This window comes from Nilaparvata lugens, chromosome 4 (assembly GCF_014356525.2).
Source record: "Nilaparvata lugens isolate BPH chromosome 4, ASM1435652v1, whole genome shotgun sequence".
Classification (NCBI taxonomy): Eukaryota; Metazoa; Arthropoda; class Insecta; order Hemiptera; family Delphacidae; genus Nilaparvata; species Nilaparvata lugens.
In genome coordinates this window covers 32695074-32710760 of record NC_052507.1, presented here as the reverse complement: position 1 = coordinate 32710760, position 15687 = coordinate 32695074, and the positions used below count along the sequence as shown (strand labels likewise).

General features: G+C 32.7%; 1 protein-coding gene across 1 annotated transcript in view; it reads left to right on the top strand.

Moving 5' to 3' along the window:
* Positions 1-11709, top strand: part of LOC111062315 (DE-cadherin) — a 93260-nt gene extending 81551 nt beyond the window's left edge. Inside the window, exons 17-24 of the mRNA XM_039427354.1 lie at positions 60-301; positions 998-1197; positions 1605-1744; positions 2897-3248; positions 4746-4946; positions 6141-6284; positions 8852-9002; positions 9835-11709. Of these exons, the coding sequence (XP_039283288.1) occupies positions 60-301; positions 998-1197; positions 1605-1744; positions 2897-3248; positions 4746-4946; positions 6141-6284; positions 8852-9002; positions 9835-9889 (1485 nt within the window). The 3' untranslated portion in view covers positions 9890-11709. The remainder of the gene's footprint in view (positions 1-59; positions 302-997; positions 1198-1604; positions 1745-2896; positions 3249-4745; positions 4947-6140; positions 6285-8851; positions 9003-9834) is intronic.
* The last annotated feature ends 3978 nt before the right edge of the window (positions 11710-15687 follow it).

The following is a 15687-nucleotide window of genomic DNA, read 5'->3' as shown; positions in this document are numbered from 1 at the left end:
CCCATATAATTTTTTTATAGATTTGATTGAATGATTGAAATTTATCATTTTCTTTCTAGATGGAAGATTCGCTGAAAGTGAAAATATTGATGGTGAACATTGACGAGTGTGCTGAAGAGAAGCGCTTCTGTGAGAGCTCGTGTAAGAACTTTCTGTTCAAAGACAGTATGATGGTGGCAACTTACACCAATCGGTCGTCGTTTGTCGGCGTGAAGGCTGTTGTCACGCCCTTCTGCAACTGTGATATACCAGTCGAGCCCACGAAAGTCTGCCTCAATGGAGGAACTATGAACGGAGACAAGTTAGTATCATAATAAACTACCATTTAATCATTTCATTGAAAAGTTGTTTTTATGTTAAGAGAATTAATGCACTAATCCACTTGGTATTAAACTTGAGTCGTTTCTTTATACGACTTGTATTTCTTAGTAAACCAGTATTTAATTAAGTTTGTATATTTTCAATTCCACTTGAATCTAGAAATGATATTTAATTAAAAAAAAAAACAGTACATGGATTTCTGAACGGGGTTTCAAACAAGACAGATAGAATACATAGGTACCTTCTATTCAATGTAAGATATATTTTATTATGAAACATGATAGAATACCAGATAAAATTTGATAACCGATTGGTCTCAACATATTTTCCAACAAGCGATTGAAACATAATAAATCATTGTTATATATCATTCAACATGTGATTGAAACTTCATAAATAATTGTAAAATTTAATAATAAAAACCAATTAATATTGATCAACATGCGATTGAGACATCATAAATCATTGTAACATTTTAATAATAAAATAAAAACATTGAACTCGTTTAACAACACCATTTAATGTAATATAGGATTCAAAATTACTTATTCTTTTCAAATTCAACATTAATTTTTTACTGTAGTTTTAAGTAGAATATTATGATTTTATCATTTTAATTGGTTTAGAGAACTATTCTAAATTGTGATTACTAACTTGTAACGTGTGTATTTCGTAGGTGTGAATGTATGGATGGCTTTAGTGGTCCGCTTTGTGAGATATCTGGAATTGGGTTCTGGGGAGAAGGCTGGGCCCTGTACCCGACTCTTCAGTCCTGTCAGAACTCGCATCTAGGAATGGAGCTCAGACCAAATAAAGAGAATGGCCTGGTTTTCTACATTGGGCCCACATCTGTAACATCACCTCCATTAGTGCAAGGTATTGTCACAACAATGATTTTGCTCTACTGCATGTTTCCTCGCAGAGTTCCACTCCTTGACCTCTCAATATTCTGATAATACTTCTCATTTGAAGGATATAATTTTTCGTTTTCTCCTGATTTTTCTCATTCTTTGATTCCTCCTCCTGACCTTCTCTTTCTTATTTTGCTCTTCTCTAGTACTCCTGTTTTGCACGTTCTTCCTCTTATTTTCCCTGTCGTTCTCCTCTTGCTTATCCTCCCATTGTCTTTACCTCCACTTTTATCTTAGAAGTCATAATAAATATTGGTCAGTTCGTGCTCTGCCTTTGTCTGATCAACTAAATGAAATTATTTTCGTCTACTTTTAATTTTGTAAGTTGTTAATTTCGAATACCAGCAATCTAATTTTGCTGTCTGCTTGCAGATTTCATGGCTTTGGAACTGAGAAACGGTTACCCGGTGTTATTGGTCGACTTCGGCACAGGAACAGTCAAGGTGGAGCATCGACAAATCAAGATCACCGATGGCGCCATGCACAGGGTTGATATCTACTGGACAAGAAAAGTGAGTTTATCGTCATTTTATCATAACAGTCTCAGCTATAGGAAGTACTAACAGGTATTGGCTATTTCAAGTACTGTAACTTGTAAGTGGTGATTTTCAGGTGAGCATTCCAGTATAACTGCACTGAACTTATAAATAAATATTCAATTACTAATTTACTGAAGTAGCACATTATTTTGTGAAAACTACAGTTTAATAAATTATGATTGAATTGAGTGAATAATTGAATTGGTAAATAACTAATGTAATCAATTTAAATTAGTCTACTTGAAGCATAAATTATAGAAACATCATAGAAAAGTATAGTGTTGTAATGGAAATGAAATATTTAATTGAAAATGGAAATATGGAGACTAGAATAGTTAATAATTTGTATAAAGAATACGAGTTATGTAAGTTTATATTGTGAGCTATTATGCTATTTTAATAGATTAGATCATTTTAAATATTTCAAATTTCAATTATAATATGTGGCTATTATTTTATGAAACTGGATGAAAATGCTTAATATGTGAACTCTTAGGTTCGGTTTCACACACGCCTATTAAATTGAACCTATTTAGTTGGTGATCAAAGACTTCATCTGCTTCTCTCATTGATTATCATGATATTCAACCGTCATTTAATCACAGTTAGATTGAATAGACCAGTACTTAAACAATAAAAATTATGAAAAAATGAAATGCCAACCTTCTATATACCTCCGGAAGTAGAGGTTTTTGTCCTTAGTTGGCTTATTATACTGAAAGGTGCTATTGTACATATGCTAACGTAGGTACGCTATAGAGTTTTAGGTGGTTGGTAATATCCGAGCTTAATACATAAGTTGTTGAATACGTTTTTTACTAACATTCAATAATAACCCCTTTAAAACGTTGATTTTCATTTATTAAACTCTTGAAATAATTATATTATTGTGAAAGTCTAATTTTAGTATAAGGTGATACGCATTTTCTATAAAATATTTAATTTATGTTTATCTAGGCTATTCCTTTTAGGGTGATACGCATTTTCTATAAAATATTCCATTAATTTTTATTTAAGCTGTTCCTGTATTCTGTATTCAACAGCCATATTTGCATTAGTAGTGTTTATAATGTGTCTATTTGTTGTATTGCTATTACGTAAATGGCAATTTGTTGTGTTGTGCAGAGCGTGGAACTGCAAGTAGACGACTGCAAACTGTCGTCGTGCCTGAGTCTGAGCACTCCACGCGGCCCCAACGAGCTGCTCAACGTGAACGAGCCGCTGCAGCTGGGAGGCACCTACATGGACCTGGATGTGGTGGCCGGGCTCATGAACTGGACGCACAAGCCACTCAACATGGGCTACAGCGGCTGCGTCACCAACCTCACCTTCAACGGCCAGCTCTACCAATTGGGAGCGCCCTCCCTGGCCGAAGGTGTCGACATCGGTTGCAACCGGGGTACCGCCGTCGCTGTCACGTTCGGAGTCGATAACAGCTTCATCATCGCCATCCTAATCTGCATGCTCACGCTGCTGCGTAAGTAGATGCACGCCGCAATACACCATCTAAGTTAAGCACCATCTACGTTTAACGCTAATCTACGACTGAGTGCCTGGCTTAAACGAACTGCTGATCTATTCCAGTTTGAACCGAGCCAAGGAGAATGAGCTGTAGTACGAGGAGATCCGATCATTGTGTCAAAAGTTGAAGTTATTACTGTTTCAGAATTTGATCCTTTAGGTGTCCTAATGCGCGCCTGTCCATCAAATTGAGTGTATCCAACGGGTGATTCTCATAGAACATGATCTTATGAACTTATATCATCGTGAGAAATCTTAATGTGAGGACAATGAAGTTGAAACTGAAAATTAGGTGTTTTCCAAAATGCAAGGTGCATTTTCTGGTATACTTGGAAATCTATATAAGATAGAGTACTCTAACTGGTCTCAGGTTGTAGAGCACAAAATTATGCCCAGAGGGATTTCGAATTATATATCTATATAATCTATATAAGATAGAGTACTCTAACTGGTCTCAGTAGTACTCTAACTGATCTAGTAATAATACACTTGAATTGTGACAATCGGAAAATATTGTTGATTGAAAAATGAAATTCATCAAAATTGATCTTTTTTGAAATTCTACTCATTTTTGAAAAATTGTAACTCAGTACTCATTGAAGATAGAGAGCTCCGAATGATCTAATTTTATTCAGAATTATATAATCTAAAAAAAGGCGAAAGAAAATTTTTCTGTGCGATGAGTGGATTTGGGGGTAAGAGATGAAAACTGGAAAATGAACCGAAAATACGAGGTTTATGGGCCACCATATTCCCTTGTATTTAGCACAAGGAAATCTTGCATTCAAAAATTGGTTCTGGACTTCAATTATGTATCCAAACAGTATACAGTATTAAAAAATCAGAACTACAATATAAATTGCAAGAACACCCCCTTTTTCATGCTTCTATTGACTGGACTAGACAACCTTAATAGAGGTTACGCAATGAAGTATTGATAATTTGAAATAATTTTCACGATCTTATTCTCCAACCAAACTTTATCTCAAACCGAAACTGTATCAAACTGAATTTTTCTTACGAATGTGTAGCTTGAATGATGCAGTTCCAATTAAAAGCAACAAAAAATGTGTACGTTACGAAAAATGTGGATTTAATTGGATGCGGCCTTCCTCATACATAATTATACTCCTGTAAACCTTTTGAAGAGTTTACCAATTAAAACTCCCAATCAAAAATAAATATGAAAATGTTGATTGATTAAAAGTGTTGACAATGAACAAAACTGGACGGGTAACTAGAGGAGCCGACAACACAAGAAAGAATTTTTAAAATCGTTTCCTTGTGGTTCGCAATCCACTTGAAACTGTGGGTTCATTCATCTATCATCATTGTCATCCTGATTTTTGTTTTGAAACCAAATTGAACCTGCAAATACAAAAACATTAGTTACAAAATCGTCTATATGAGTGTTGAGAATTGGCATCTAATGATTGCGTGTTGATGATTTCAGTCCTACTACTGTTCGTTGTGATCCACCGCGGAAAGGCGGACAACCTGTACAAGGACACAGACGACATCAGGGAGAACATCATCAACTACGAGGACGAAGGGGGTGGAGAGGGCGACATGACCAGCTATGACCTCAATGTGCTCAGGCTCAACTACAGCCAACCCACCATCAATGGTCACTGTGCAAATGGTGGCATTGCTGGTCTGTTTCTAAACAATTACTTGAACCTAATTATTCATATTCACTGTATATTATTTTATTATTTATATTATTTCATCCATATTCTATTCATTTATTGAACAAAACTATAAGTTACATAATACACATTATAACAATTGATTTTGTGATTTTCTTGTGTGCTATCATAATCATTCATATTTTTCGCCAAAATAACAGGATTGAAACAGTTTATGAGTGCTATAAAAAAGTTGGCACCAACTTAATCTTTTTTAAATATTTTCCTACAATACTAGTGGAAAACAAATAGTTGAAGAAGTAGAGTAACAAGTTGCTATCTACATTGTGTTGGATCTACACGTTGTCATTTCGGAATCGTTGTAAATTATATCTCATGGTGCCAGGTCATGAAGTTAGAATATGATATTAGATTCAGCACGATTCTCTCAAAATCTACACCTTATTTATAATATTTCTGTTTAATTTATGAAAATTATTTTCGATTATAGAAAATCGTATTAGTTATCGACGATTCAGCCATTCGAATTCAGAAAAAAATAATACATCAGTTAGCAAAATACACATCTTGAGTTATGAATGAAAAAAAAATTATTTTCTCATTCTTCATTATTCTTTCATTTTTATATATATATATATATAATATATATATATATATATATATATATATATATACACACATTTCTAATGCAAGTTTTTAAGTGTTTTCAATCTATATCTTGTGTCTCCTGTTTTAATTTATATTACAAACTTTAAAGTGTCTTCTGTTATGTGCTATATATATATATATATATATGTATGTATTTGATATTTTAGCAAGCACAACGGTTTGAAAACTTTGTTTGAATTAAAGGCGTTGGGCAGTTGTTTCTTCAGTCGAAATTACAACGCAAGCATTTTTCATCGCCATTGATTCAACTAGACCATTTAATTCAAAACCTTCTGTTGACACCGATGTTGAAACTAACGTGATTCATTTTTCATTCACTCTCAATCTATTATGAGTTTGTTAAACAAATATAAAAAATGTTTACAAATATAATTTAGCCAGTTTGTATGTTGGATGAGCTCCATCCTCAATGAAAATATTCTCAATTAACTTTATCAATTACTAATAATATTCAATGAATTATCTCTTGAAGAATTTGAAATTAATAGAGATAGTTACTTGGAAACTGTAATTTGGTTTTGATGTTGCAGATCCACCAGACATATGTGGGTTCCTAGATGACAAGAAGAGAATTGTCGATAACGACCCGGAAACGAATCCGTTCGACGACGTGAGACATTACGCTTACGAGGGAGATGGAAACACCACTGGCTCATTATCTTCTCTAGCTTCCGGTCAGTAAACGTATTATTATGTACCTGACTTGAAACTACACCTCCTATTTTATGTACATTTTTTATAAGTTCGTAGTTTTCGTTTCAGGTAGTGATGTGGATCGGGAATATTCCCAGTGGGAAGGAACTTATGATTTGGCAATATTTCCGAGTCCAAGAAATTTTGGGAATTTATGGGAACTTAAGGGAATTTATAAAAATGTTGATTGAAATTGATCAATCCCACTCATATTTTACATTAATATAATCAATAAATCATCATTCTTTGAGCCTGTTTTTGCTCACTCACTCACTGTCTTTTAAATACTCCTATAGTCCAGTCAATGAAATATTATAGAGGGAAAATTTTGGAACACAATTTTTGACCCCATAGCTCTTTTAAGAGTAGTAAGGGGGTAAACATATCAAAAGTTCTCACTCCTATACCCTGTGCTAAGGTGGTGGGGGTGGTTTGAAAGTGCCATATTTTTATATATATATCTCGAACAATATGCGCCTTTCGGCGTACCTAGTTTTCTAGGTATGAGCTCTCTAAGGTATCACATTTTGAAGAAAAACCCTTCCGGCTCCGATTTTTTCATCTTTTTGGCCTTATAACTTTTTAACGATTCATTGAAATCCGTGCTAATCATGGGCTCATAGAGCATTATATTCTCTTCAATTTCATCTATGGTCTCATTATTTTACGCATCTCCCAACGATTGTTGCAGCCGTTATAGTATTGAGTGTGAAATCTTCAGTTTAACAACAATAGATCAATTGTTAAGGAAATTAGGAGGGAATGTTTGGAACACAATATTTGACTTCGCAGCTTTGTTCGAACTAGTTAGAAGGTGAACATATCAAAAGTCCTCATCCCTACTCCTTGAGCTTAAGTGATGAGGGTAGTTAAAAAATTGCATTTTTTCATTTCTGGCTGACACGCATGTAACTGGGAAACAATGCATTTCAGCGACATGGCTAACTGAGTAAAAATGAAGCTGGATAAATTTCCTACAAGTTTTGTACAGTAGAGTTTTGTGATATCTTCTTTAGTTTTTGGGATATTCACTTTTAAAATTGTAAAATGTTTGAAAAGATTTCAAGTTATTCTTCTAATTTTTTGCACTTTCAGGGCTTATTACTCAACAACAATGCATCGAAAAAATGTAATTTTTTTTACACAAAAAGAGAGTGAGGACTTTTAATATGATTACTCCCTTACTATCCTTAAGAGAAGAGCTACGGGGTCAAAAATTGTGTTCCAAAATTTTCTCTCTATAATATTTCATTGACTGGACTATAGGAGTATTTAAAAGACAGTGAGTTGTAGAGCATTCAATTCTCTTCAATTTAATGTATTATTTCATCATTTTATGCTTTCCATCAATTTTTATAGCAGTTTTAGTGTTGAGTATGATAGGAGTGAAGACTATTTATAGGCTTACTCAGCTTACTATCCTTAAAAGGACTGCGAGGTCAAAAATTGGGTTCCAAACTTTTCCCTCTATATTTTTTGAGCATTCGTTGCCTGGACTAGTATCTTATTACATGTTAAGTGAGCCTCAATGACTCTTGAAAGGTTGTGAGCTGTGGAATTATTTTCTTTTTAATATTGAATAAAACTCGAGTATGCTCCTTGTTTTAGTTTAGCCTATTTTACTGTATTTTATAATTTCTAATTTTTGGATTTATATTCTAACTGTAATCCTTATTTAGGGGGTCAATTATTTTTGTGCGGAGAAATTGAATAAAATCATGCAATGAAAGTTAAATTACACTCAATACTTTGTTGACTTCGTTTACCTGATTTAAAGGCATGTATTAGTAAGTAAAATAATCTTATTCAACTTGTAAGACATGAAAGTAGTATGATAATAGTGGTGCAATTAAATGATTTATTAAGTGCTCATTTCTTCTTTCAGTCTATGAACTTCAAATTACTATTTTCTTTGAACTTACTACAATTTGTAAGTTATTCATCCTTATATTTCTTACATAAATCTGTTGTATAACAGGTGATTGAGATCATGTGTAACAAAAAACGTCTTTTTCGGTAATTTTTTATAAAATAAATCATAAATTTCCTTAAGTTCCCATAAATTCCTGGGAATTTATGATTTTTGGGAATATTTCCCTTAAATTCCCTGGGAATATTTCCTCGATCTTAAATTCCCGGGAATTTTACATCACTAGTTTCAGGTGAAATTTACAAACAAGTGGATATTTTCATGCTTCTGTGAAATATGCAATATCGATCAGATTCTTGATACAAAAGAGCACAATTTCTTCTCCATTTATTTTCTATTATTGACCCATAGCTCTTTTAAATTGTTTGTTATCATTTAAAAAAAACTCTTGAAATAAACTAATCTTCGTTCAAATAAATACAATGTTGGAACAAAATCGCTCACTCTCAGAATGCTTGAAGACTGAATAATTGGAACAGAAGACGTTTAATTACTGTTTTCCTATACATATTTATAAAGTAAAATACCTTTTTACACTCTTAAAAATATTCACATATTTTATGTAAATCAAATAAATGAAGTAGTTTTTGCTGACTGGACGTTTTATTGCTTTTTTAGGTACTGATGAGGGAGATTTGAACTTCGATTACCTCCCGACGTTTGGTCCGCGGTTTCGAAAGCTGGCTGATATCTACGGCGATGACAACAGCGATGAGGAAGAGGATGACCATTATCCTCTGCCAACCAACTCCACAATATCACATCCTTGGTAGGTGATTCCACCAATACCAAACTTCTGTGAATTGTACTTTGTATGTATTCATGCATTTAAATTTTGGACTTCGTGGTGAGACTATAGACAAGCTGTGTTGAAAGTTGTGGTGGAGGAACTGCCACTCTCACGAACCAGTGTCGACATGTAGCTTACTATTTATATTACTCAATTTCAAAAGTACAAGTTAGAAAATTAGAATCCGGATATATTTAAATTAATTTCACAAAATATTCAATTTTATCATTCCTTTCACATTTTTTATCACTCCTTGGAAAACTTTTACAGCCAACATTTAAATTCAGGTCTTCTTGCGAGATAGCAGTATATAAATTTCCATGTTATTATATGTTCTAACAATAAATAATATCGTCCCTAATGACTGGGAGTTTTTGATTATATGATATGTGATACATTATATTATCTTACACAATAACAGTTGATAATGAGTTCATTGTTTTTTATACTCTACTTATAAACCTTGAAGACTCTGTATTTGAATTAATTCTCTGTTCTTTGTTTTGGAAACTACTTATTTATTTTAACGTTTTATTTTCTTCTTGGAAAAAACATTGAATTCATATTCATTAGGTACTTCATTATTTCAAATCTATGTGTCTCTGTTGAATTCTTTCCAATTTCAAAGTGCGGAACCTTCATTAATTCAAGTCAGTAATTTCAAAATAGTTTTGACTTACAATTTCTTGTTCCATTTGTCTAATGAACTACAATAACTTCAATATTGATAAGCTGACAACTTATTTGAAATCTATTTACTTCTATTCTACAAATCTAGTTGATATTAATATAAAAATATTATTTGTTGCAGGTCTGCTTCGGCTCATAATAGTGATCTGAATATGCACCAGATGGGGAATTTATAATTTGTAAAATGTGAGGAATTATTTGCATACATGTACAATTTATTTTGCATTTAAACAAAACAATTTTGTATAGACTGATAATGTTAAGGCTGTACGATTTGATGTATCCCTGCCATTTGTAAATAGATACTAATAGGTACCGTAGTTTATATCTACGTTAACGACCTAAAAAATTATTTCTATATTTGTCTTCCTTCGTTGTATCTCCTGTTGTCAAATTTTGTGGAATCCCTATTGGAAATAAATTATATTAAACTCGATGATTTAGTCAATGTGTTCGTAAAACGTAATAGAACGATATCGAACATAAACCTTCCAAAGTTCAAGGCGTATGGTGAAGAAGTAAATAATATCGAAGAATATCTCAAATTTTGAATCAATGACCAATATTGTTCATTTTATCCAAATGATAGTTATTGTCAAGTGTTGAGAACCCGAGTGTATATGTTAGGTGTAGTGAAATGTGTACTAAAAATATTGTAAGTTATTGTAGAATGGTGCTGATGAAAGGTGTATTTCCACATACATTGTGAAAATGTTGTGAAGTATGTAAGTATAGTGTTATGAGTAGTGTAAGTAGTTTTTCCGTGACAAATACTCCCCACGAGGAAATTTATGTGTATTACGATATTTTTCATCGTAAATGGCCTAAGGCCCTATTGCCTACAAAAATCCCAACTTTAAAAAGGGTATTTTTGTTTCTGAAAACAGTTGTAAATTCTAGTTAAGTACATATTTATTTGAAAATACAGAAAGTATGTTTTAAACATTGTCTAAAAAATCCTAACATTGAAAAAGGGTGTTTTGTTTCTGAAAACAGTTGAACATTTTAGTTTGGTACATACTTATATAGTTGAATTGTTTTGCTATCAGATTATTATCTGGTTGTGTTGAAATGAAAAATTCACAAAATCAACCGTTATTATACTGCGTTATTCATTAGCATTTATTGCTCTGCAATAAATAATGTTGGGACTAGTTTACATGTTTTGAACGTAATTAGCCAGTTTTGAGATGCATTCCCTGATTTGTTTCTTACAAGAAATCTAAACAAGATAATTCTCTAGTGCTGAAGTGTAGAAGAGCCATCTTCTCATAACTCTGGTTCAAAATATATTAGAATTATATGAAGGTGGATAAAATACTCTTTAATAAACTCCTACCCAGCTCCTCGACTTGCACAGTTCAGTATCAATCGTTTTCATCATATAAATATAGATGATAGATCAACATTGCTTCTGATCAAAATTTATAACATATTAGGTAGCCAATTGAAATTCCAAGTGTATCACTTTGGATTTGTTTTATTTGTTAAGGAAATAATTTTGTAAGGATTAGTTGTATTGTTTAACATTATTTTTTATTATGAATATTGTCACATTCCATCAAAATCTATAATTTAGGATAATATTAATTGAATTGACCTGATTACTTAAATGATTAGAAATGGAGATTTTTTGTAAATACTAAATTGTTTGATCTCATGAAGCGATTAGTTATCGTGCGGTGGACAAAAGACTCAACTTAAGTTGAGTCACAACTTAAGTTCAATAAAGTCACAAATTACATCGACAATAATGACTAAATTATTTTGAATATGAATGAGTGAATATTCTCTTTTTGTACGTTACAGTATAATGTGTACATTACGTTCAGTTTATATTGAATTATGTATTGGCAAATTTATATACATAATTATTTATTGATAGATGTAATTTGAAAACAAGTCATGTATTGTACTGTATTGTATTCTTTAACGTGCAAAGACATTTTATACAGTTTTTGTAAAAAGTGAATAAGATATATATGTTTAATTGTCATTTGTGTTGTTTTTCCTTACAACTTTGATTTATGTAGTGCATATTAATTTCTTCCTAGTATTTTACTTGAATATTTTGTTAATTGACACCGGCTAAAAACTTGATATTTATGTGATTTTTTATTGCGGATTATGCTCACATGAGCTTTCTGCTTGTGCGTGAATTGATGAGATGATCAAATGCATATATATGCCATTCGAACCAAGAACCAGACGGTCATATAAGTTGAGAATTCGCCCTCCATCCGAGGAAATTACAGCATTGCCAAAATGTGTAAAATGCAATTTATAATTTAACCACAAAATTATTCATAGAATGTCATCATCGATATTCCAGTAGTGCTGAAAAAGTTTCCGGCTTGGAGGATGAGGAGGAAATTTTTTTTTATGAAATTGAAAAAATCGCGAAAATTTGTTTTTCCTACAGTTACCTTGAAAAGTGACCATTCCTGCACTGATTACAGAACGCAAAGAATCACTTTTCCGCTCTAGTGCGCAAAGTATTACTTTGCGCACTCTTAATACTCTGCGTATTATCTTGCAGCCATCCCAATCAGCTGTTGACATTGTTGGTGTGTATTTTGAATGCGAATTTGTTCTATCTATTTTTTTCTGATTTTCAAATAAATAAAAATGAGAACTCATTAAATTATACATTTTGAATATTATTAATTATTCATTATTTAAAAAAAAAATTTTTTTTCATTCATAAATTGATTGGATGAAAAATTATTTAGAAATTAAGATTTACTCAAGATTATTCAAATTTTCAAATTTATTGGATTAATTTAATTTTTAATTTGAATAAATGATCGATTATTAATTCCAGTTGGATTATCAAGTTTAAAATAAATTAAAGTTGTTATTAATAACAAAATCATACAGACAAACATTTGATGGATTTCAGCCATAATTTTATCCATAATCAACCACTTTTCATATTCAATGGTAACTGTAGGAAAAACTTAATGTGAAATACGTGCGCAAAGTTCCTCTGCTGCACTCAACAAACCATTCCAAGTACTCAAGTAAACGTTTCTTTCGGTGCAGCAAACTGTCACTTTGCGCACTAGTTGCACAAATAACTATTTCTTTTGAATAGGGTATCACTTTTATCAGGATTATGGGATGTCGTAATAAGTAAGAATTGTGTATCATTAACAAAATAACGGGGAGAATGTCTCCTTTCTATTGGTGTCTGGATCATTTTTATCCGACCTATAGTAATTTTTAATGAATGATTATTTATATTCGACAATGTCGAGAGCAGAAAACATGAAATTTCCTACATGCTGGAATCATTTTTTGTTTCAAAAGATAAGTGAGTGGTAAAAGCGAGAGTTTCTCAGAAATAATTGAAATTATTTTTCCAATTGTCAAAATTACTTGGAAGATCGTATTTTGGTCTCTAAGGAAATTTAAAATTAGGATAGGGGCAATTGCCCATCCACACTATTTTCATTCAAGTTTCATAAACTTATTTAGTTACTAGCTTTAGTTACTGTTACCACCGAATAGTTAATGCATCTCATGACAAACTTTAACTGAATGCACACATGAGGAGGCGCGATGCGGCATTTTGCATCCAGGTGCTTCTTGCATATTGGTTTGAATGGAAGAACTCACACACACTGAATCGAGCAAGGCGTGGAACGGTGTGATAAGGCTATCTCCATAAGATCAACACTTAATATCACCAAGCCGCGCCTCCTCAGATTTTAAAATTAGCTTAGTGTACAGCTGGTAACTTTAGATGATATTATTCCAATTATTCATTTTAATGGATTTTCTTTATGTAGATAATTTTCCAACTGCATAATAAATTATTTACTAAAAATCAAAAATTAATTTTAAACACCAAAGATTATTCGAAACATAGCAAAAATGTCTTTAGAGCATGTAAGTCTTTAACCTGAGGCCGCACTGCTGGATGGCACAGAATAGTCATTTTGTTTAGAATAAAAAATACATGGGTGGTTATGGAGCAGCACACACTTTTGTCTACTATCTACCGACTGCTGTTGGATGACGCAATGATTATAACAATGATTACCTATGTTATGATTGTAACAATGATTATAACTGTGTGGCCAGCTCACAAATCTTCTCCCATAAGGATTACATGTAAACTTTGAAGGACCGTAGGAAAGAGTCCTGAAGTCGGATTATAAATTTGATAGGCCATAAACCTGGTCCTAAACATAACGAACACACGTAAAAAAGTCATCAAATTCGGTGCAAGTGAATCGAGTAGATCATGAAAATACGAATTTTCCACAAATTAAAAATCCTATAAAGGCAAGCAAAAGTAAAATAACAGCACAGGTTATTCGTCCATAATATATACTGAGTGTCCCACCAAGGTTGTAACAGCCGTTGACCATAGATTCTACATAACATTTCTGACAAAAGAGGTTCTGTAAACATTTTTCCTATCTACCTTAGTTTTCGAGATATATAGATTTTTCGATATTTTCAGAATATGCCTACTTCCGGTCATTAAATACTCAATAACTCGAAAACTACTGGTCGAATTTCAATTTCAAGGGTACCTATTGTTGGAAAAAGAAAAACATTTCAAACAAGATGTAATTATATTTGTTGTTAGATATTTTGTAGCTTTTTTATTAGGTCTTAAACTTGAAAAAATGCTATTCTTCAAAGTCAAATTTCAAACCGTTTTCTCTCGATTTTTCTCCGGGTAATTATAGTGGTTTCAATATTTCAAAAACTTCTCCATTTCATAAGCTTTCGAATGAGCAGTATAAATTCCATGAGGTAAGTATAAGGTAAGTTCCATGATAAAGTGTTCAAAACTGCTAATATCTGGGATGAACACCTTCAAAATGAGGAAATTCACAAACAGCATGCATCAAGTGGTGATCACCTGATTTCTCTCTGAAAATATTCACAAGTTTCAATCAACTTTTTAACATTCTACAATGATATGACTTTTTTAATAACTTGCATTATTCCCTGTAGCATAAATCCTGAATAAAATAACAAGAAGTGTATGTTTCAGCCTATTTTCAGTATAGTTCTCAGTGTGCTTTCCAGTTAATTGGCATGATATGTATCAACTTTGGCTAGTAGAGAAGTGTTCGCGTTCATTATCATGAAATTTACCTTGATTGAGTATTTGAACAAGTTATTGGTGTACCGGTATGGATACTGTAGTGTGGATGCAGTTCATGAGAGGCAGAGAGAGTATACAGGAGACGTTTTCCTGACCAAAAACACCCATCTCATAACACGTTTTTAAGATTGACAGATGTCAAGATAGTCTCAAAGGTACGTCTCAAGGGCGACATGATCAGTCTCAAGGTACGAGAGGCCCGTCTTAATTTCTGAAGCTTTTGATAAATCTTAGTCTAAATTATTTCGAGCAGAATTCTCGATCCAGCTTCTGGCGGACAGTTGGAATGTTGGATGTTTCAAGAATGATAGATCAAAGAATATTGAAGTAGAATTAGTCCAGTCAAGGATAGGTTATAGAGGGAAAAGTTGGGAAGACAATTTTTGACCCCGCAGTTCTGTTAAGGGTAGTAAGGAGGTAAACATATCAAACGTCCCCACCCCTACCCAATGTGCTAAAGGGGTGGGGGTGGTTCAAAGGCACCATTTTTTGGTTTCTCGCATAAAACTCAAAAACTATGTGCCGGTTTCCGAGCTCGGGATCTATAAGTTCTGGACTTACAGAGTCCAGGACTAAAATAAGCCCTCGGCTCTAAAACATAAGGGAAATTCACAATATTTTGCTGTTGTGTTGGCATTATAGCAAAACGGAAACAGCTGATTGCAGCGGGATAATTCAAATGAGCATGCTCTACAAACTATTTTGTAAAAATAAGTTTCGATTTCTTTGTAGGCCTATTCAAAGCAAAACCTTTGAAAGGTGAATGAATAAACATTTCATTTTACGTTATGCTATTATTGATCATTGATCCTACCTAACCAGTGATTTTGGAATAAAAATTTC